We start from the raw sequence: 23,100 nt of genomic DNA, 5'->3' as shown, positions 1-23,100 counted from the left end.
GTTAATACTTATAACAGAATATATAAGTACAAAATTATAAAAGAACAAACAAAACAACAATAAATAAAACTTGTGAAATCAGTATTTAATTGAAAGTTTACAAAAATTCAATTTGGTAGACAACTTAAACAATGTTGATTGGTTTTACAGTTATAAATAATAAAAAAAAAATGAACAAAATAAAAAAAAAAATTTCATTTTTATTTTTTGTAGTTGCTTGAGGGAGAGAGATTCGGAAGAAGCAACTGTTATGACAATCTTCATTGTTTGTTGACTAAAAGCTAGTTCCATGCATCAGACTACCATACCAGCCAAAATATCTGCTGCAGTATCACAATAAAATCTAGTTATGTCAGAAGGAAGCATCTTCCAGTTGTGGGCTTGGATCTCTATAATCTCTAGTAGGTAACAACGTACCTGTGGACTGGACCTGTAACAAAAATCAAAATGACTTTGACATATTTGGATAATTATAGACAGAAACTATCAACACATGATCATGTCACAAAGGTTTTAACTGAAATGTTATTTACATTATTTTACATTTGACGGATATTTGTCCTCATCTTGTTTGTTGTTAACAAAACGTTTTGGCTGATATACCCTCCAAGCTTTCAGGTGTCTTGGGGAAATTTTGAACCTGGGTTCTCATTCCTAAGGTATTTTACGATGTTGTTATTATTATTCAGGTCACTGCCTGGAATCGAACTCAGAATCTTGGGGTTAGTAGCTAGTGCTCTTAACCACTACACCATATGCCCATGGGCAAGAGGAGGACAAAAATCCATCAAATGTAAATAATGCACCTAATTCCTCATCTCTTAAATATAGAACTCGAATATTATTGTCATCATCATTTAATGTCCGTTTATGGAAAACATCATGGATTGGATGGTTTGGCAAAGCAAACCCTATATCCATACAACTATACTTATAGTTGTTTGTTTTTAAGTCTTTTTTTTTTCATGTTACAGTTGAATACCCTTTCTATCGCTAACCCTCAACTATTTTTCAAGTAAAGGACTCCCTATTGCAAAGCTAGTGGATGACTTGTTGAAATAACATAATCACTTTTTGTTGATGCCACATAAAAAGCATCCAGTACACTCTGTAAAGTGGTTGGCTTAGGAAGGGCATCCAGTTGTAGAAACCATGCCAGAACAGATAATGGAGTCTGGTGCGGTCCCTGGCCTTACAAGCTCTGGTCAAATCATCCAACCCATGCCAGCATGGAAAATGGACATTAAATGATGATGGTTGATGTAGCTTAGTGATTTCTGGAGAAGCACAAATGTAAATAGATGGCATTATTCTCAGTTGCAAATATTTATGGAGTTCAAATTCTGCCATTGTTAACTTTATCTTTCCTTCTAGGGTCTGTAAAACAAGAACCAGTGAGGAACTGTGGTTGCCCCTAAATGGTTTGCACTTTCTCTAAATCTACAGCCATCTGTCAATCACCACTACCACTACCGATGTGAAGTAAATCGGACACAAAAGTTTTCTTATACAACACTACAAAAATAGATCAAAAGAAAATAGATAACTAAATCAAGAAAATGTTTTTACTTCAAACAAAATTACAAAATTTTGTTGTCTTACCCTTGAATAATTTTCAAACGGATTTTGTTGAATAGGTCTTGCATTTTTTCAGGTTCATCATTGTCTAGCTGTTTGCCCACACTTTGAAGCTGAAGTGGAAAAAGAAACGTAAGGTTATAGGGATCCCGGTATTTCTTGTGAACCTCGTAGGAGTCATGCCTTTTATACTGACTTTATGAGAAAGAGTTACAATACCTGTGCTGGCGGCACGTAAAATAACCATCCAAACGTGGCCAATGCCAGCTCCGCCTTGACTGGCTTCTGTGTACATCAATATCGAAATAAATATCAAATGGAAATTGTAGTTGTGACACCTGTGACGGTGGCATGTAAAAAGCACCATTCGAACGTGGCTGATGCCAGCGCCGCCTTGACTGGCTTCTGTGCCAGTGGCACATGACCTGCTGTGCTTGAGGAGACCTATTGAGTCCAGTACATCAACAACAAAATAAATATCAAATGGAAATTGTAGTTGTGACGGTGGCACGTAAAAAGCACCATTTGAACGTGGCCGATGACAGCACCGCCTTGACTGGCTTCTGTGCCCGTGGCACATAAAAAGCACCAACTGATCGTAGCCGTTGCCAGCCTCCTCTGGCATGTAAAAAGCACCCACTACACTCACAGAGTGGTTGGCGTTAGGAAGGGCATCCAGCTGTAGAAACACTGCCAGATCAGATTGGAGCCTGGTGCAGGCCCCTGGCTTCCCAGACCCTGGTCAAACTGTCCATCCTGTGCTAGCACGGAAAACGGACTTTAAACGATGATGATGAGAGAGAGAGAGATCGTGAATATTGGAAAAGGCAGCATATGCTTCAGACGAACATAAACAAATATTTAAATTTCACCCTACTGTCTTAAAAGAGTAAAGCTACATTAAAAAATCAAATCCTGCAGACACTATCTGGAAGAAACCCCAGCGTCCTAATTATGGCTGGAATATATTTGATCACATCTAAATCAGGGCTGACCTGGAGGCCTGATCCAGAAAGAGAGTAAGTAAGAGTGCCCTGGCAGTGTATGCTAATTGTAAACAATCATCATCTGACAAGTGGTGTCCCTTGTTTGCAATCTTCCCTGAAATCACATCCAGACTAGGAGCAAATATAACTTTGCTTGGACTCGGGGAATAGCTGAGGATAACTCCTCAAATAATGTTTGTTGGGTTTTTTTTTTTTTTGATGAAGTACTTATTGAATGGAAAAAAAAATTATTTTCAGTTACAGAAAGAGCATCCATATCCTATGGAAAAATCTACCCCAGTGAATTTCACCTGTCTCATTCAAGCATGGAAAAGTAGACATTCAAACAACGATAACGAATACCCATAAAAATATGATTAGTATTAATAAGATACTCAAACATATTCTCTTTATCCAATGTTTTGCATTTCATAAAATTAAAATGAATGCACGAGAGCTTATGGCAGTTAATATGGAATGGAGTGTTACATGGTTTTTGTTGAGCAGATCTATCACCAAATATATTTCAGTCACAAAACACCAGTCATTTTTGTAGCTCAAGAACTACATTGGTTACCATGTCCTTCCTATTTTAAGATAGTAGGGTGTAGTTTCTAGCAAGCAGGATAATTACATAGGGAGTCCCTCTGGCTGGGAGGTGTCATTATAATATAATTTATCATCCAAAAGATAGAATTTAAAAATTTTATTAGCAACTCTTTCCAGCTGAGGTAGCCATGTATCTCCTCTACTGCATGGCACCTATTTCTGTCCCTTTATTCATAATCTGATCTCCCATCACCTGCACATCGTTACCAACGTCGCTTCACTGGCATGTGTAAAAGGATTTGAGCGAGGTTGTTACTAGTACCGCCTGACTGGACCCCATGCCGGTGGCACGTAAATAGCACCCACTACACTCTCGGAGTGGTTGGCATTAGGAAGGGCATCCAGCTGTAGAAACTCTGCCAAATCAAGATTGGAGACTGGTGCAACCATCTGGTTCGCCAGACCTCAGTCAAAATCGTCCAACCCATGCTAGCATAGAAAGCGGACGTTAAACGATGATGATGATGATGATTGCAAGTTACTTGGTAACCTCAATGGTGCTGGTACCACTTGAAAAGCATCCAGTATACTCTGTAAAGTGTTTGGCATTAGGAAGGTCACCCAGCCACAGAAACCATGGCAAAGTAGATATTGGAGCTTGGCACAGTCTTGTGACTTACCATCTCTTGTCAAACCGATTTCTTTACTACCCACAAGGGGCTAAATACAGAGGGGACAAACGGATTAAGTCGATTATATCGATCCCAGTGCGTAACTGGTACTTAATTTATCGACCCCGAAAGGATGAAAGGCAAAGTTGATCTAGGCGGAATTTGAACTCAGAACGTAACGGCAGACGAAATACCGCCAAGCATTTCACCCGGCGTGCTAACGGTTCTGCCAGCTTGCCGGCTTTAATCTCCTGCCAAAGCCATTCAACCCATACCAACATGGAAGGACAGTGTTAAAAAATGATGAGGATGATGTTTAAGAACAATGTAGACAATGATAATAATGAAGGAATTAAAGTAACAAGGGATCTTCTTACTAAGTTATTGAGTATCTCCAGGTCGTCGCTTGTAGCTGATTCCAGTAACATTTCCAAACACTGAAAGATGGGGTTGACAAGGACTCTGAAAGTTTCTCCCTTCACGGTTGTCATAGTAATATAAACATGGCACAGAAACACTACAAGTCCTTTAAACTTCTCATGGGAGGTAGCATGTATATTTTCTTTGACTGTGAAAACAGAAATAAAAATTTAAAAAAAGCAATAAAATTGATGACTTTATTGATTTGAAATTAATTATAATAGACAATTCAACATGGTAGTGAGATGTGGGCCCTGAATGCAAAGGACATGCAAAAGTTAGAAAGGAGTGAGCTTAGTATGCTTTGCTAGATGTGTAATGTTAGCGTATGTGTTGAACAAAGTGCTAGAAAGAGAAGTTAGGCATAAGAAGAATTGGTTACTGTGTGCAGGAGAGAGGAATGCACTGGTTTGGTCATGTGATGTGGATGGATGCTGATAGCTCCATAAAGATGTGCTGATCTCAAAGTAGATGGAACAAGTGGAAGCGGGAAACACAGGAAGACATCGGATGAAGTACTGAAGAGCAACCTCAGGATGCTGAGCTTTTCAGGTGAGATGATCAAGGACCAAGATGCCAGGATCTTGCTGTACTCAAAAAGACCCGTACCCTGCAGCAGAAGTGTTAAGTTTGGTGAAATAAGAAATGTGTTTGTCCAACCCGTGCTAGTGCGGAAAACGGACGTTAAACGATGATGATGATGATGTTACTTGGAAAACAGGCAAGGGTTAGTAACAGGAAGAGCATACAATTGTAAAACAATGTCTTAGTAATGTCTAACCCATGCTAACATGGAAAGAAAGATGTAAAAACAAATGACTATAGACAAGATTGGACATTTAGAAGAAATAACAGGGCAGGAATACATGAAGATTATTACCAATATTAGATCAGAACAGGATGGATAGTGGGTGTAGACAAAGTTTAACCATACCATGGGCAACAATGTGGTTCCAGGTTCAATTCCATGATGCAGCATCGTGGACAAGTGTCATCTACTATAACCTCAGCCAATCAGGCCTAATGACTGAACTTTAGTAGATGGAGACTGTGTTGAAACCCAGGCAGGACTGTTCCTGTTCTTCAGTGGTAAACTCAATCTATCAACCAATTCAGCACCACCATCTGGCTGCCCCTGGATTCAAATGTTAAATGATGATGATGATGATGATGACGACGATGATGATAAAGGACTTTGGCTAATCTAATATGATTCTAAACTAGTCATTCTCAAGAGGTCATGCAGTGGGATGGAAATCATTGTACTTTAAGTTGTTCAATCATCATCACCATCATTTAGTGTCTACTTTCCATGCCGGCATGGGTTAGATGGTTTGATTGAAAACTGGTAAGCTGGTGAGCTGTACCAGGTTCCAATCTGATTTGGCATGGTTTCTACGGCTGGATGCCCTTCCTGATGCCAACTATTCCTAAGAGTGTTATCAGTGCTCTTTAAGTGCCAGTTACGTGACATCGGCATTAGCTACAACTACATTTTTGCTTGGCTTGACAAGTCTTGTAAAACATGGCATATCACCAAAGGTTTTGTCCACTTATCATTGCCTCCACGAAGCCCCACATTTGAAGGGCGCCTTTTATGCGCCACCGTCATGGGTGTCTTATGTGACACCAGCTTCAGCCACAACTATGGTTTCACTTGGCTTGATGTGTCTTCTCAAGCATGGCATATTACCAAAGGTCTCTGTCATGTACCTTTGCCTCCATGAGGTCCCATGTTCAAAGGGTGTGCTTTACATGCCACCAGCACGGGTTACATGACTATGGTGTCACTTGGCTTGATGGATCTTCTCAAGCACAGCATATCACCAAAGGTCTTGGTCACTTGTCATTGCCCCTGTGAGGCCCAGCATTCAAAGATCATGCTTCTCCACCTTACTTTACTTTACTTTTACTTTTTACTAGCTTCAGTCATGTGACTGTGGCCATGCTGGAGCACTGCCTTTAGTCGAGCAAATCGACCCCAGGACTTATTCTTTGTAAGCCTAGTACTTATTCTATCGTCTCTTTTGCCGAATCGCTAAGTTACAGGGACGTAAACACACCAGCATCGGTTGTCAAGCGATGTTGGGGGGACAAACGCAGACACATGAACATATACACACACACATATATATATACATATATACGACGGGCTTCTTTCAGTTTCCGTCTACCAAATCCACTCACAAGGCTTTGGTCGGCCCGAGGCTATAGTAGAAGACACTCGCCCAAGGTGCCACGCAGTGGGACTGAACCCGGAACCATGTGGTTGGTAAACAAGCTACTTACCACACAGCCACTCCTACGCCTATTTCTAACTGAAGGGAACCTGTGGGAGAGGTAGACCCTTTTTTTTTAAAAAGGATAAGATCATTTCAAATGAAAAGGTAACCAAGGAACTTTCAGAGGATCCATAAAACCAGAGTTGGTAAAATAGATTAATTAAAAATAAAAACTTACACTGTTGTTCAGGATCTGTTAGCTTCACCTTTTGCCAATGTTGTTGTATATCTGAAAAGAAATAATGAAAATGAGACAAAAAAATGGAAGGCAGTACCAATTATTTCAGAAATATAGGAGCATTTTAAAAAATATATTTTGTTGTTATAAATTTTCAAACTACACGATGCATTTTACTATATATTAAAATATATTTTAAATAAACAAGTAAAAATTGCCTTTGTTTTTATATGTCAGATGGGCCTGACATATTATGCAACTATCATTGTTTAACCTTTCACAAGTCCTTTGTTGCTTATGTGTTAGCAATTTATTCCATCAAGAACTTATAAATGCTCAACATATTATTATTATTGTTGTTGTTGTTGTAAAAGTAGCAAACTGGCAGAAAAATTAGTATGCTGGACAAAATGTTTCTGTTCTGAGTTCAAATACCACAGTTCTCATCTGGTACTTATTTTATCGACCTTTCAGCGTCGAAAAATAAGTACCAGACAAGTACTGAGATTAATGTAATCAACCTAACCCCTCCCTTGAAATTGCTGGCCTTGTGCCTAGGGGCAAGCTGGCAGAATTGTTACCACACTGGACAAAATGTTTAGTGGTGTTTCGTCTGTCTTTACGTTTCGAGTTCAAATTCTGCTGTGGCTGACTTTGCCTTTCATCCTTTTGGGGTCAATAAATTAAGTATCAGTGAAGCACTTGGGTTGATGTAATCAACTAATATCCTCCCTCAAAATTTCAGGCCTTGTACCAATAGTAGAAAGGATTATTATTATTATTATTATTATTATTATTAAGGCGATGGACAGATAGACTCAGTAGCTTGTCGGATAAAATGCTTAGCGGCATTTTGTTCACCTTTATATTTTGAGTTCAAATTCCGAGGTCAGCTTTGCCTTTCATCTTTTCAGGGCCAATAAAATAAGAATCAGTTATATACTGGGGCTGATGTAATTGTCTAGCCTTTTCCCAACAAATTTCAATCCTTGTGCTTAAAGCAGAAAGGAATATTATTGTTCTTACTGACTGGCCTCCACCCCTTAAAAATAGCTGCTTTGTACCAAAATTAGAAAGATTATTATTATTACTGAGAGCAGAGAGGGAAGTGCTGTCTCATAGCAAATTTATTGAAAGGTAGGTGAATGTCGGGAAAATGGCCAGTATGAACGGACCAATTCTGAGATTACACCTGTAAAAAAAAAAGAAATATAAAAGGAAAAAGGGGCTTTCTACCCCTTTTTGACCCCCCCACCCCCTGTGGCTTTTATGGGTTTTTCCACGAGTAACCTTTCGAAGTGCCTCCCCCTATTGGGAGTTTTATTTGTTATATTTTTCGTTGTTATTTTGAATGTTTACACGGACCTTTCTTTTCGGACAAAACCCATTGTAATTTTCGTCCTGTATTTGTCCTTACATGTTTCTTTGATTTTTGTTAGCCCTTGTGGCCAATAAACCAGAATTAATTATTATTATCATTAAGGTGGTACACTGACAGAACCATAACCCCACTGGGCAAAATGCTAAGCAGCTTTTCTTCCAGCTCTTTATGTTCTGACTTCAAGTTCTGCCGAGACAGAATTTCCACAGAATTATGGTAACAAATGGATTCAGGTGGAATCAAGAAAGGTATCTGAGATAGAATATTTGGTATCAGAATAATTTTTTTTTTTAATTAAAAAAAATTTTTTTTTATTGCCCACAAGGGGCTGAACATAGAGGGGACAAACAAGGACAGACAAACAGATTAAGTCGATTACATCGACCTCAGTGCGTAACTGGTACTTAATTTATCGACCCCGAAAGGATGAAAGGCAAAGTCGACCTCGGCGGAATTTGAACTCAGAACGCAGCAGCGGACGAAATAACACAAAGCATTTCGCCCAGCTTGCTAACGTCTCTGCCAGCTAAAGAAATAAGCAAACTAACTCACCTGTGAAGTCATTCTGTAAAAGATTTAACAAGTGTGTGCGGTATTTAAGCCCATCACCATCAATTTTGGAGAGTCGATCACAAATCATAACTCCTGTACGAGCAAAATCTAAGTCAACTAAACTCTTGTTGTAGATAACCTTAATAACTTGCTGGATATTGTTCTCGTCACGGGCACATTCACGGGTCAGCTTTTCAATGACATCAAGGTCTCTGTCTTGAGCATCGAAAGATAGCTTTTCAATGTGTTGACTAACTTGCTCACAGAACTAGAAAACAAATAAAACAGAAAATTAATTACACATATAGTCGTAGGCATAAATACGAAGGGGTGCTGAAAAGTTCCTGGCTTTAAGGTTATCATGAAAGGCCTGGTTGGAGGCCAAACCTTTCGAGTTTTTTTACAGGGTTTAGAAAAACTGAAGGATCAAGACGAGTGTGTGAATCTGAGAAGGGAATATGTTCAATAAAATCATAATTAACTGATCCTCCTCTATTTTCTTTTACCCAAAACCAGGGACCTTTCAGCAGCCCCTCGTACATATGTAGAGGAGAGAAATAGCTGAACAAAATCCAAATGGTGCAGGATAGAGGGGTGCCTTCTCTAGTACTGGGTCCATTTTGTTTAGTACTTGATAAAATGCATCCATCCCCTGTTGTCAAGTATTTGCTACTAGGGCAGAGGGGAAGCCAAACGATGAAGAAATGAAAGAAACATGGACACTGTAAGTTGCAGAGAAGGCAACCCATGTAGCAGAACAGTAACTTCGAACAGAAACTAATGCAGAGTACATAAGAGATTTTAGTCCTAACAAACACAGTATCTAGTATCAATCATCATCATAATTTAACGTGTGTTTACCATGCTGGCATGGGTTGGATGGTTTGATTGGAGCAGGCAAAACCAGGGGCTGCGCCAAGCTCCATTGTCTGTTCTGACATGGTTTCTAAGGCTGGATGCCCTTCCTAACGCCAACCACTCCACACAGTGTAATCCATTCGTACCGAAATTTTTCTCGTGGATGAAATTGCCTGAAAATTTACAGATACAATTATTTTGACTTAAATAGCAACCGCAAAAAACTTCATTGAAATCCGTTTGATACAGACTGCATACACGTAAAGAACATGTTTCATTCTTTGATACAGATCATACACGAATCACAATTTATATCAAGTATTTGTTTCATACCCTTGTAAATTAAGGGTCAATTTAAACGGACGATCGGCATGAATGGGTTAAGTGATACAAGCACAATTGCTTTTTATGTAGCACCAGCACTGGCATCAACTCTGCTGCTGAGTACCAATGGCCTGATAAAATTCATTTAGCCTATACTGTAATGCATGCAACCACATTATTATTATCAGTTTCACTGTGCAACGCCTGGGGCAAGTGTCTTCTGCTACAGCCCTGGGCCAACTGATGCTTTATCAGTGAATCTAGCAGAAGCTTGTCATATACCTATGTGTATGTATATAACGATGTATTCTTTTATTTGTTTCAGTCATTTGACTGTAGCCATGCTGGAGCACCATCTTTAATCGAACAAATTGACCCCAGGACTTATTCTTTGGAAGCCTAGTACTTATTCTATCGGTCTCTTTGCTGAACTGCTGAGTTACAGAGACATAGACACACCAACATCGGCACACAAACATAGACATACACATATAGGCACAGGAGTGGCTGTATGGTAAGTAGCTTGCTAACCAACCACATGGTTCCAGGTTCAGTCCCTCAGTGTGGCACCTTGGGCAAGTGTCTTCTACTATAGCCTTGGGCCAACCAAAGCCTTGTGAGTGGATTTGGTAGACAGAAACTGAAAGAAACCCGGTTTTGGGTGCTTTCCTTTTTCAAACCAGCCCTCCCAATCTCCTCCTCCACCTGTCCCCTCCACATTTTTCTTGGTCTACCTCACTTTCACACTCCATTTACCTCAAATGCAATCACCCTCCTAAGAACATGCTCATCATCCCTCCTCAACACATGCCCATACCACCTCATTCCATTCACTTTTCCTTAGTCCTCCTCTTGTCAAACACACACACACATAGAGTAAAAATCCCTTTCGGTCATGACTGGCCATGGGATTGCACTTTATGAACTTACTCTATGAAGCACAAGTCCAGGAAAGTTTGTTTATGGAAGACGAGCAGTCGGCCATGCATACCAGCCTCCCCTCTCCACACCACCAATTTTATCCAAGGGAAAAGCAAAGGTTGATACAGCTTGGCACCTGTGACATCACAAATCATTTCTACAGCTCAGCTGAGTGAACTGGAGCAACATAAAATAAAGTGGCTTGCTCAAGAATACAACACACAGCCAAGCCAGGTCCAGGAATCGAACTCACTACCTCATGATTGTGAGCCTGACACCAACCACTGAACCAGGTGCCTTCACATACATACATACAAATTTACACTTAGTTGTGTGCAAGTCCTTCTCTCCCACCTATAACAGAGAATCATCAACACACAGAATGCCTTTCATCTAGGTCTGCCTGCTTTTATTTTAATCCCAAATACAATCTCTATATCTATAAACAGCAAAATGTCTGTGTATCTGTGTGTCCTTTATACAAATCCACAGTTTTTCATGTAAAAGGCTTGCATTTTCTGTGGGCTTTCAAAACTATCTGAGGGTGATTGTGAAGATCTTTTCATTTCCCCAGTCACCCCAGAAAGCCATTAAAAAAAAAAAAAAAAAAAATCGATAAACTGACCCCTTATGCCCATAAGTTATTTTGTGGCCAAATTCGAGTTTTTCACTTTCTTCTGCCTCCTTTTTTTGTCCGGCTAACGGCATGTGCACAGTCCCGATAATTTTCCATGATTATGTCATTCCAGGTGTGAAAACCGAAGTCCAATGAATATTAATTATTCTCATAAAAAAAACTCCCACTAGCTCGTAAACAACAAAACTGGACCGGGCTGAAATGTGATAAGAAACTTAGCTCTTGATTTAGTGAGAAATTTTTACTGCGACTTGGCAACAAAAAACAAGCACTAGCACTAGACCCAGCAACACCAAGTCATAGAGCTAGTGACAAATAATACACTACTGTAACAAACTCCCATCTCTTACTCAAAACAATTAGACATCAAATGAAGAAATGAACACATGGGTTTCTTCCTACAATGTTAGTATTGAGCAGACAGGAAACTTATTTCAAGTAGTACTTTATGAGTGAATGCACTTCCTGTTGCCAAATCTTGTCTCTTTTCAAGTAGGGGATTCTTTTTATTACCCTGGTCCTTGAAAGCATCAAGTGACCAGTCATAAGGTCATGAACTGTAAATATCACATCATTGGTTTTCTCTCAGGTGATGACCTATGCATACTTTGTCTTCTATTTGTTCTAGTCATTAGACTGTGGCCTTGCTGGAGCACCGCCTTGAAGGATTTCGGCTGAACAAATCAACCCCAGTATCTGTTTATTTTTAAGCCTGGTACGTATTCTATTGATCTCAATTTGCTGAGCCACTAAGTTATGGGGATGTAAATACAGCAACACAGGTTGTCAAGGGACAAACACAGACACAAAGACATACACACACACATCTATCTATAAACACACAAACAGACACACACACACATTTATCTGTCTATAAACAGACAGATACACATCTATCTATCTATAAACACACACACACATATCTATCTATCTAACTATCTATCAACACATACACACACATCTATCTGTCAATAAACACATACACATCTTTCTATCTATCAACACACACATCTATCTATCTTTAAACACAGACAGACAGATATGCTTGTCTTCATGTTTGACTTTATGTTGACACAATTTGTAAAACAGTGCTGTGTTTATGTCCCAACTGACAGCAGGCAGAAAAGAGGATGGCCGAGGTTCATTTGGCAGGTGACATTTCAAGACGACCAGAAGATAATCAAGATTATGTGGAGAGGAGGAGCAATAGTAACAGCAGCCTATGGAACCCAGTGGAAGAATCTTGCTGCCCAATGTGCTGTGCACTGCAGGAGGACCTAAAGCAGTGGTCCTCGATCAGAGTCCGTATGACCCTTTGGGGGAGCGGATGCCTATACAAGATTTTGCTGTAAGAATTTATATTCAATAGGCACAGGAGTGGCTGTGTGGTAAGATTGCTTACCAACCACATGGGTTCTGGGTTCAGTCCCACTACATGGCACCTTGGCCAAGTGTCTTTTACTATAGCCTCGGACCGACCAAAGCCTTTTGAGTGGATATGGTAGACAGAAACTGAAAGAAGCCCATAGTATACATACATACATACATATATATATATATATATGTATGCATGTATATCTCCTTGTTCCTTTGTGTGGAAGAGCGTAGGCTCTAAACGTTAAAGACTTCTTCAATTCCTGAGTGTTATACTAATACATCTGTTTGTTTTCTACACCACCTGTCTTCGTCTTTTGTTTTTTTCGTGAATTCTCCCTATATATGTATATATTTGTGTGTGTCTGTCTGTGTTTGTTCCCCCACCATCGCTTGACAACTGATGCTGATGTGTTTACGTCCCCATAACTTAGCAGTTTGGCAAAAGAGACCAATAGAATAAGTACTAGGCTTACAAAGAATAAGTCCTGGGGTTGATTTGTTCCAACATGGCCCCAGTCAAATGAGTGAAACAAGTAAAAGAATAAAAGAATAAACTGGCTCTGCTTCTACAAGACACAAAATATTTTAACAAGTTTCTTTTTTTCATACAATTCCTAATAATATTTAAACATAAAAATACAAAAGGATTTTTAAACATCAACTGACCAGGAGGGTCCACCTGAGTAAAATAGGATTCAAAGAGGTCCATGGTAAAAAAACTGGTTGAGAACCACTGAGGTAAAGCTAAAAGAGTTTATGTGTGGTAACTTAGCATTTTGTCAAACTGGTTACACTTACTGGCATAGGCCATGGGCTATGGTCTCACTTGGTTTGTCAGGGATTCTCAAGCACAGCATATCTCCAAAGGTCCCGGTCACTAGTCATTGCCTCGGTGAGGCCCAATGTTCGAAAGTCGTGCTTCACCACTTCTTCCCAGGTTTCCCCGTGTCTACCTCTTCCTCAGGCTCCCTCAACTGCTAGGGTGTGACACTTTTTCACACAGCTGTCCTCACTCATTCGCAACACATGACGAATACCAGCGCAGTCGTCACTCTTCCACCCCACATCTGATGCTTCTTAAATCCAACTTTTCTCTCAGGGCGCTTACACTCTGTCTTGTATGCACACTGATATTACACATCCAGCGGAGCATGCTGGCTTATATATATACACACACACACATACATATATATACACACAGGTTGGGCCAAAAAGTCATTTACAAAATAAGTTCTATATGCTCTGAAATTGTTGAAGACATGCTTCAACTTTTCTAAAATTGAATAACATAATATAAATTAATGTTTTGGTGCATGATTTTTAGCCCACCCAGTGGCAGCACCATCATCATCACCCCCATCATCATTTAGAGTCTGTTGTCAATGCTGGGGAACTGCACCCGTCTCTAGTCTGACTTGGCATAGTTTCTGTGGTCAGATGCCCTTCCCAACACCAACCACTTTCCAGAGTGTGCTGGGTACTTCTAATGTGGTGCCACATGGGCAGTTTTATATGGTGCAGCACTTTTACATGGCACCATACAGGCGTTTGTATGTGGCACCACCATGAGTGCTTTACCCCACCAGAGGGACCGGTCTTGACATTTCTCCTGCAGGGTACAGGTCTTCTTGAGTACAGCAAGATGCCAGGCATCTTGGTCCTTGATCATCTCACCTGAAAAGTTCAGCATCCTGAGGTTGTTCTTCAGTACTTCATCCCATGTCTTCCTGTGTTTCCCCGCTTCCACTTGTTCCATCTACTTTGAGAGATCAGCACATCTTTATGGAGCTATCAGCATCCGTCCACATCACATAACTAAACCAGTGCATTCCTCTCTCTTGCACACGGTGGTCAATTCCTCTTGTGCCTAATTTCTCTCTCAGAACACTAGCACTTTCTTGAACATGTACACTTACATTTCAAATCCAGCAGACCATACTGGCCTATTTCCTTTCTAACCTTCACATGTCCTCTGCATTCAGGGACTATGGCTGATGAGAACTAAATGGCATCTTCACAAAGTTTGAAATCGTGACAAGACAGGCATGTCTGGCTTTTCAATTTACGATTCTTTTCATTATTGGTATGGAGGCTTAGAATTTCTGCTCATTACCCCGATTTCAATTAATGCATATCAGTATAAATTTGTGGTTGTAGTCGTCTTCTGACTGCTATTTTTAGCATGCTGGTGCTATTTGTAGCACCCTTAATTATTAATATATAATATTTTACTTTATGGTATTTTTTAATGCATGCTATGCCACTTGATATTATTGTAATCAATAACATCCTTATATATATCTTTATAAATATATATATATACATTTACAACAATTGCAGCGTGGAAGGTGTTTGTAAGCCATTTAAGAAACACACAAAAGCCGTTCGATTCACTTCAACATTTAAGTTTAATATGTCAAAATATTTTCGTCGCTATAAGACCGTGACCTGTTCACTGACAAAAATCCGTGCTGCACGGATTTTTGACATATTAAACTTAAATGTTGAAGTGAATCGAATGGCTTTTGCGTGTTTCTTAAATGGCTTACAAACACCTTCCATGCTGCAATTGTTTCTGTTTCAGCACACGATCTCAGATCAAATCACTTGCTATGCAAGTACATCTCCGTATATACATTTAATTTTAGTCATAAGACTGTGACCATGCTGGGGCACTGCCTTGAAGAGTCTAGTTGAACAAATCAACCCTGGTACTTATTGTATCAGTATCTTTTGCTGGTGGAGGCGCAATGACCCAGTGGTTAGGGCAGCGGACTCGTGGTCATAGGATCGCGGTTTTGATTCCCAGACCGGGCGTTGTGAGTGTTTATTGAGCAAAACACCTAAAAAGCTCCACGAGCTCCGGTAGGGGATGGTGTGATCCCTACTGTACTCTTTCACCACAACTTTCTCTCACTCTTACTTCCTGTTTCTGTTGTACCTGTATTTCAGGGCCGCCTTGTCACTCTCTGTCATGCTGATATCCCCGAGAACTATGTAAGGGTGCACGTGTCTGTGGAGTGCTCAGCCACTTACCTTTAATTTCACAGCAGCGTTCCGTTGATTCGGATCAACCGGAACCCTCATCGTCGTAACCGACGGAGTGCTTCCATCTTTGCTGAAGCACTAAGTGACAAGAACCTAGACAAACCAACACTAGCTGTCAACTGGTGGTGGGGAACAAAGACACATACACACACACGCGCTGGGTCTCCACACAGTTTTTACTCACAAGGCATTGGTTGGCTTGGGGCTAGAAGTAGAAGGCACATGTGCAAGGTGGGACTGAACCCAAAAACCACATGGTTGCAAAACGAGCTTCTTAACCACACAGCCATGCTTGGACCTACATGAATGCACAATTAGGTCACGAATGGAAAGCCTGTGACCATAGATATGACCTGGATGAAATGGTTGACTTGCTTCAAATATGTCACAAAATACACTCTGAGAGGCAAACTGGATAATGTAGCCCTAGGTATGTAATGCCTTGAGAGGAGAAGGACTGAAAGGCCATGGTTGGGCTACCTTTGACAATACAACTGCTCTGTCAGGGTTAGGAGATAACAACAGTGAGGCAATGAGAGAGCCTCTGTGTAGTCACTCTTCTTGCTGGAAATAATAGCCAAATTTACTTTCAATCATACCTGAGAATCATTCCCTCACCTCTCTCTCTTTTTTTTTCTTTTACAATAGACACAGTAGACGTAGGAGTGGCTGTGTGGTAAGTAGCTTGCTTACCAACTACATGGTTCCGGGTTCAGTCCAACTGCGTGGCACCTTGGGCAAGTGTCTTCTATTATAGCCTTGGGCTGACCAAAGCCTTGTGAGTGGATTTGGTAGACGGAAACTGAAAGAAGCCCGTCGCATATATGTATATATATGTTTGTGTGACTGCGTTTGACTCCCAGCATCGCTTGACAACCAATGCTGATGTGTTTACGTCCCCGTAACTTAGCGGTTCGGCAAAAGAGACCGATAGAATAAGTACTAGGCTTCCAAAGAATAAGTCCTGGGGTCGATTTGCTCGACTAAAGGTGGTGATCCAGCATGGCCACAGTCAAATGATTGAAACAAGTACAATAGACGCCTTTGGTCACCTGGTACTCTGTCGGTTACGACGAGGAGGGTTGCAATCGATCCGGTCAACAGTACACACACCCTGCTCGTGAAATTAACGAGCAAAGTGGCTGGGTATTCCACAGACACGTGTAACCCTTCACGTAGTTCTCATGGAAATTCAGTGCGACACAGTGTGTGTGACAAGGCTGGCCTTTGAAATACAGGTGCAAATTATTTTTGTGGCCTGAAGCAACGTGACATAAAGCGTCTTGGTCAAGGCCACAGCGCATCGCCGGGAGTCGAACTCACAACCGAATGATCATGAGCTGAATACCCTAACCACTAAGCCACGCGCCTTCACTACTTTTGGGCAACGTAGTTTTAAATATACATAAAACATGATGGTCACGGTTGGAACGTCTCTGATCATAAGTTTGCAACAATAATAAAAGCGACCGTGTATGCGACCGCCGAGCCTGCTGAAAATATCAGTCGAAACTCCCTCTTACTGTCTTAGGAAAAATACGTCACATTGAGAAATGCTGCCCTGGATATACTCAAAAAAGAAGTGGTCACGGCTACGTTATTGATTATTGATCTGCTAAACAATAACAACAACGATGAAAACAGCAATCCTGTAGGCAGTCCCTGCACTTGTTGAAAATAATAATTTTAACCCCACACCACCACTTCGCCGTTTTGAAAAATTTCATTATTATTATTAAATTCCGCCGAGGTCGACTTTGCCTTTCATCCTTTCGGGGTCGATAAATAAGGTACCAGTTTCGCATTGGGGTCGATGTAATCAACTTAATCCCTTTGTCTGTCCTTGTTTGTCCCCTCTGTGTTTAGCCCATTGTGGGCAGTAAAGAAATATATATATATATATATATATATATATTATATATATATATATATATATATATATATATATATATATATATATATATAATTATTAAAAAATGCGACAGATTCAGAAATGGCGCTCAGAGTTGCTCCATTTAGGGCGGCGAGAACGCCTTTTAGATCATCGGTTCCGTTCGATGAGAACTGACTCGGTGCTAAAAAGCAACTGTGCAACAAATATAAAAACAGCGACCTTGTATTCGGTCGCTGCACCGTGTGAAAATAGCAGTCAAATCTCCCTCTACTTGCCTTAGGCTTGGCTCTGCTATGAATTCTAGAACGCAGAAGGCCAGAGCTTTGAAACCGGTTTCCCTAGAGTGTATGTAAAGTAAGCGAGATTCTAACACCATTTGTCTTTGAGAAGAAAAACGTGACACATTGAGAAACACAAGATAAATAAATAAATAATAATAATATAATATATATATAGATTAATCAGCCGAAATTGTGAAGATGATCCGGTTCTTGACTGATGATTGAGGGCTTCGAATGTCCAGTCCGTGTTTTTTGTGTCGTCTTCTAAATGTTTCACGTTCTTGTCCCAGTCTGTATATTTTTTTTTACTTTTACACACACACACACACACACACACACACACACATATATATATGTATATATATATATATATATATCTTTACTGCCCACAATGGGCTAAACATAGAGGGGACAAACAAGGACAGACAAAGGGATTAAGTTGATTACATCGACCCCAGTGCGTAACTGGTACTTTATTTATCGACCCCCGAAAGGATGAAAGGCAAAGTCGACCTCGGCGGAATTTAATAATAATAATAATAATAATGAAATTATTGTATACAGTGCTCAGGTGCACCATATATCTTTTGAATTTTCCCAAATGACGGGGTGATCACGACTAGAACATTTTTTTTTCCGATCATCGGTTTGCTCGATCACAGCTCACCTGGGGTTAAACAACAACAACCGTAGACGGTGCGTTTATTTGTACAACGGTTCCAGCGTCACGAATGACTGAATCGCACGCATGATCGAAATGATGGTGACGGTGTGCGTTGGTAGATTGTCAGGAAATATCAAAAAAATGCAGGCATGTGCTAAGAACGTATCGTATTCTCGGTTAGTCGTCTGCCAAATTGTGCAGCAATGATCAAATTTCAATTAAGCAGGCATGAATTATAAGACATGGGAAAATATTTTTCCAAACGCCTCTGACACACACAGACACACACACACACACATGTCATTATTGACAAAGTAATCAATTCAGTTTTGTTTATATTGAAACGCCATATTGGACGATTAATGTGTTTGTGTGTGTTTGTGTGTTTTAAGAATTGGTTTTTGCAGTCTCAAGATTAAAGAAAATATTTTAGAATAGAATTTCATACAGAAAACAGCTTGATGCATTTAAAAACAAACACACATACACAGATATAGACATACACACACACACACACACACACACACACACACACATACATGCCAGTGGCGTAGAGAGAGAGAGAGAGAGGTAGAGAGAATTTCTTTATTCACCTTAAGGTTGAGAAAAAGAGGGGACGATACGAGGACAGACAAAACAAACATTGGGGTCAGGGTATCGAATGAGACGAAACCTATGAATAAACGAGAGAGAGAAAGAGAGAGAGAAAGAAAGAAAGAGAAAGAGAGAGAGAGTGTGTGTGTGTTGCCCGGGGTGGCTCTTTAATTTGTCTCCCACGCTACCACGGGACCCCCGAACCCATACAATTTGACACAGCCGACTCAAAAATACCGCCCTCTATAAAAGCGTCGCCCGGGGCGGCACCAGTTCCCACGCCCACACTTAACTAACTATAACTACTAATACACATGACATTTAATTTATAATAAAATTAGACTAAAAACTAAAAAAAAATCTAAAGAAAAACAGTAATTACAGACACATGCATTGCATAGGCACACACCCTCTCTAATATCAATCTGTCTATCGAGTGTGTGTGTGTACTTTGATGGTGCTTAAGCCTTAATTCGCTACAACGATGATGATTAGCGTTCCAACCGTGGCTATCTGCGCCTTGATTATCCAAATGTATACTTCCTTGCTTTTTTTAAGTCAGGAAGGTGTGATCTGAAGGCGATTTTGAGAGACAGTCCGAAAAACAGGCGACTGACTGACAGGGATGGAATTGGTCAGCCGCTGTGAGGAATTGTACCCTCAATGACTTCAATAATAAAAATAAGAAGTTAAACGTGTATGCGAGTTCTCTCTGCCTTCTAGAAGTAACCATAACCTTGTGTGTGAGATTGAGAGAGAGAGCGAGCGAGCGTGTGTATATACATATACACGAGTATATGTATATACGCACATATTTATGAGCATATAAATGCATGCGCATTTATATAGCAGATAGATACATACATATATATTTCATAAGCATAAACATTTATTTATATGCATATATACATTCGCACACACACACATTTACACCCATGCATGCATGCATGCCTATCTATCTATCTATCTATCTATCTGTGTATCTATCTATCTGTGTATCTATCTATCTGTGTATCTGTCTATCTATCTATCTATCTGTCTGTCTATCTGTCTATCTATCCATCCATCCATCCATCCATCCATCTATCTATATGTCTGTCTGTCTGTCTATCTATCTATCTACCTGTCTGTCTACCTGTCTGTCTACCTGTCTGTCTATCTATCTATCTATCTATCTATCTATCTATCTATCTATAATTGGTAGAGTACTGTAGAGTACAATGGAATGTACTAAAATATGCTACTTGAAACTATGGTAAGTAGATGATGAGAGGGAAGACAGACAGCCTTGCTGCTTATATAGTTCGGTGCCTAACTGTTGGGTTTAAGTCTCATTAGAATGATTTTGCCTTCCTTTCCGTCCGGGAGAAGATAAAAAACGAAGCCAACGTGGGGGGGACCTCGACGCGATCGCGCGACACGCTAGAAACAACAGCCAAATCACGAAGCACGTCTCCTACTGGTCAAAGCTGACCAGTGGCTGAACTGAACAACAATAGTAACTGATAAAGTAAATTTCAGTAGAGTTGTGATAGCAACCAGCTCCGTCAAAGTTAATGGATCGTTCTTGCGACTTGTCAAAGAAAAAAAAAGAGGCCAAACCTCCATCCTCATAAAAAGAAAACGAGATAGTCATTACAGGAATATCTCTGATGGTAAATTTACTGAATCAAGGCCGACCAGTGACTAAAAAACAACACTAGTAGTAGTAGTAGCAATAATAATAATAATCGACCAGGTAAATCCCACGAGAGTGCGACTACACCCTTCTCCGCCAAAGTAACGGATCTTCATGTGCAACCTGTCAAATGCTTTTTTCTTTCTTTTTATATTCAACTAGTCCGAGGTAGCTTGCCTCTTGCACGAAATATTTTATGATGTAAATGAGGGAGGCACTACAGACTGACTAAATTTAAGCAGTGAATAATTGCTTCTTTGTTTAATTGTAACACACGCACGCATATAATAATATATGTGTATATATACTGTAGTAGACATCATATCGCATTTCAACACTTGCACCGAAAACTATATCTCGAAATATAATTATTTCTAAATTAGGAATGAATTCCTTGATACGAGGAGGTCGTTGCATCGTTCATCCTTCGGCATGTGCTTCTCCAATGTGCAAAAAATGTCAACGATATATGAAACGTAAGAATGTATAGTAAATTGTTGACAATATATGTGTGTGTGTAGAGAAGAGAGAGAGAGAGAGATCAATAGATCCGTGGGGGAGAAGAAACAATAATAATAAATCAGACATACACACAAAAAGAAAAAAAAAATCAATTAAAATTGTTTGGGATATTTCTGATCAAAACAAAAATCAAGTATTATTATATCGATTTCTCGTGATCTGTGAAGAATAAGATCCATATTTTCCTCAATATATGATAGCTTTTAAAGATGACTTAGGGCGAGTTTTAAAACGTGGACTAGTGCCGAAAAGATAATATAAAACAGATGTATACATACATACAAGTCATATAGAGACACGCGTGTATATATATGTATATATATATCATTCATTTTATACTTTTTGAGATCTAGTTATAAGTTATATATTTTATAAAAGTATTTATTCTTTGTTATCTATGTATTGGTTTATGTCTATCACTGTTTGAGTTGTATAATAGCGGTTTTATCTCTCTAATTTATATTTTATATATATGTATATGTGCATATACGTGTCTGTATATGACGTGTATATGAGATATATATATATATTATATATACGTACATATATATATATATATATATATATATCTATATATCTATAGATGATACATACGCAATACACATATCTACTACAATCCCATTCGCGTCTATGATATATAACACACACACACACACATATAATATATATATATAATACACACACATATATATATAATACACACACACACATATATATATATATAATACACACACACACACATATATATATAATACACACACATATATATAATACACACACATATATATATAATACATACACACACACATATATAATACCCACAAGAAAACATTTAAAAGATGGAAAAACTGAAATAATATTAATAATAATAATAGTAATAGTAGGTAAATGAAAGAAAAATACCTGTTCTTCGTGACAATCAATCTGGCTAGTAGGTTTGACTAGTAACCTCAACTGTGGTGGAACTGTTGTTGATCCCTCGTCCGAAGTATTCGAAGCAATGTTCAATTCGTTGTTTGGAAGAGAAGTTTCTAAATCCGAACAATTTCCGCCAACTTTGTGATTCGGCGACGGAGCAACTTTACTCAGAGATAAAATCCCTCGGCCTCTGCCGCGACCTCTTCCTACGGCTGTCGACATTCTTCGATTGTGAAATAGGAGTAGATAATAATAATACAAAAAAAAAAAAATAGATGGGATTGAACAAGGATAAAAAGTTATTTGTTTATATGTGCTAAATGTTTAAAAATCTTTTAAAAGACTCTCCGCCACTCATTACGTTCTTCTCAACCCAGAAAAATATTCCTCAGTCCGACAGGTGAGAAGAAACGATGTAAAGGGACATAATTAATAAGTGATGTTGCGCCACCTATACTAACGGAGTTATTGCCCATTATAATTGGATTTTTTAAAATTTTTATTATTATGGACATACTAACAGGACCGGCGGGTTTTGAGGGGGTAAGGGATGTTAGCAGGCCGGGCGAAGTGCTTAGCGGTGTTTCGTCTGCCGTTACGTTCTGAGTTCAAATTCCGCCGAGGTCGACTTTACCTTTCATCTTTTCGGGGTCGATAAATTAAATACTAGTTACGCACTGGGGTCGATGTAATCGACTTAATCCGTTTGTCTGTCCTTGTTTGTCCCCTCTATGTTTGGCCCCTTGTGGGTAATAAAGAAATAGTTATTTCGTTCTGAGTTCAAATT

General features: G+C 39.5%; 1 protein-coding gene across 2 annotated transcripts; it reads right to left on the bottom strand.

Annotated features, from left to right (window-relative positions):
- Positions 1 to 65: 65 nt before the first annotated feature.
- LOC115219498 (CBP80/20-dependent translation initiation factor) lies at positions 66 to 22,747 on the bottom strand. Of its 2 annotated transcripts, none has more exons than XM_036509158.1 (6): positions 20,798 to 20,880; positions 8,598 to 8,865; positions 6,665 to 6,715; positions 4,162 to 4,352; positions 1,603 to 1,691; positions 66 to 430 (listed from the first exon to the last, which is right to left on the bottom strand). In XM_036509158.1, exons 1-6 carry the CDS (start codon positions 20,807 to 20,809, stop codon positions 295 to 297), a joined length of 747 nt encoding a protein of 248 aa, XP_036365051.1. In that variant the 5' UTR covers positions 20,810 to 20,880; the 3' UTR covers positions 66 to 294. The 2 variants fall into 2 exon arrangements, with proteins under 2 accessions (XP_036365051.1, XP_029645531.1); XM_029789671.2 differs by lacking the exon at positions 20,798 to 20,880 and adding an exon at positions 22,299 to 22,747 and having other exon boundaries at positions 74 to 430.
- Between the last annotated feature and the right edge of the window lie 353 nt (positions 22,748 to 23,100).

This window comes from Octopus sinensis, linkage group LG14 (assembly GCF_006345805.1).
Source record: "Octopus sinensis linkage group LG14, ASM634580v1, whole genome shotgun sequence".
NCBI classification, from domain to species: Eukaryota; Metazoa; Mollusca; class Cephalopoda; order Octopoda; family Octopodidae; genus Octopus; species Octopus sinensis.
Note: the sequence above shows the minus strand (reverse complement) of the source record. Positions and strands in the feature narration are given on the sequence as shown.

Coding starts and splice junctions, on each gene's coding strand:
- LOC115219498 (XM_029789671.2), bottom strand. CDS start 22,535: ATGTCGACAGCCGTAGGAAGAGGTCGCGGCAGAGGCCGAGGGATTTTA. Junction 6,716..8,597: donor TTTACAGAATGACTTCACAG/GTGAGTTAGTTT, acceptor ATTTCTTTTCAG/ATATACAACAACATTGGCAA. Junction 1,692..4,161: donor TGGAGATACTCAATAACTTA/GTAAGAAGATCC, acceptor TTTCCACTTCAG/CTTCAAAGTGTGGGCAAACA.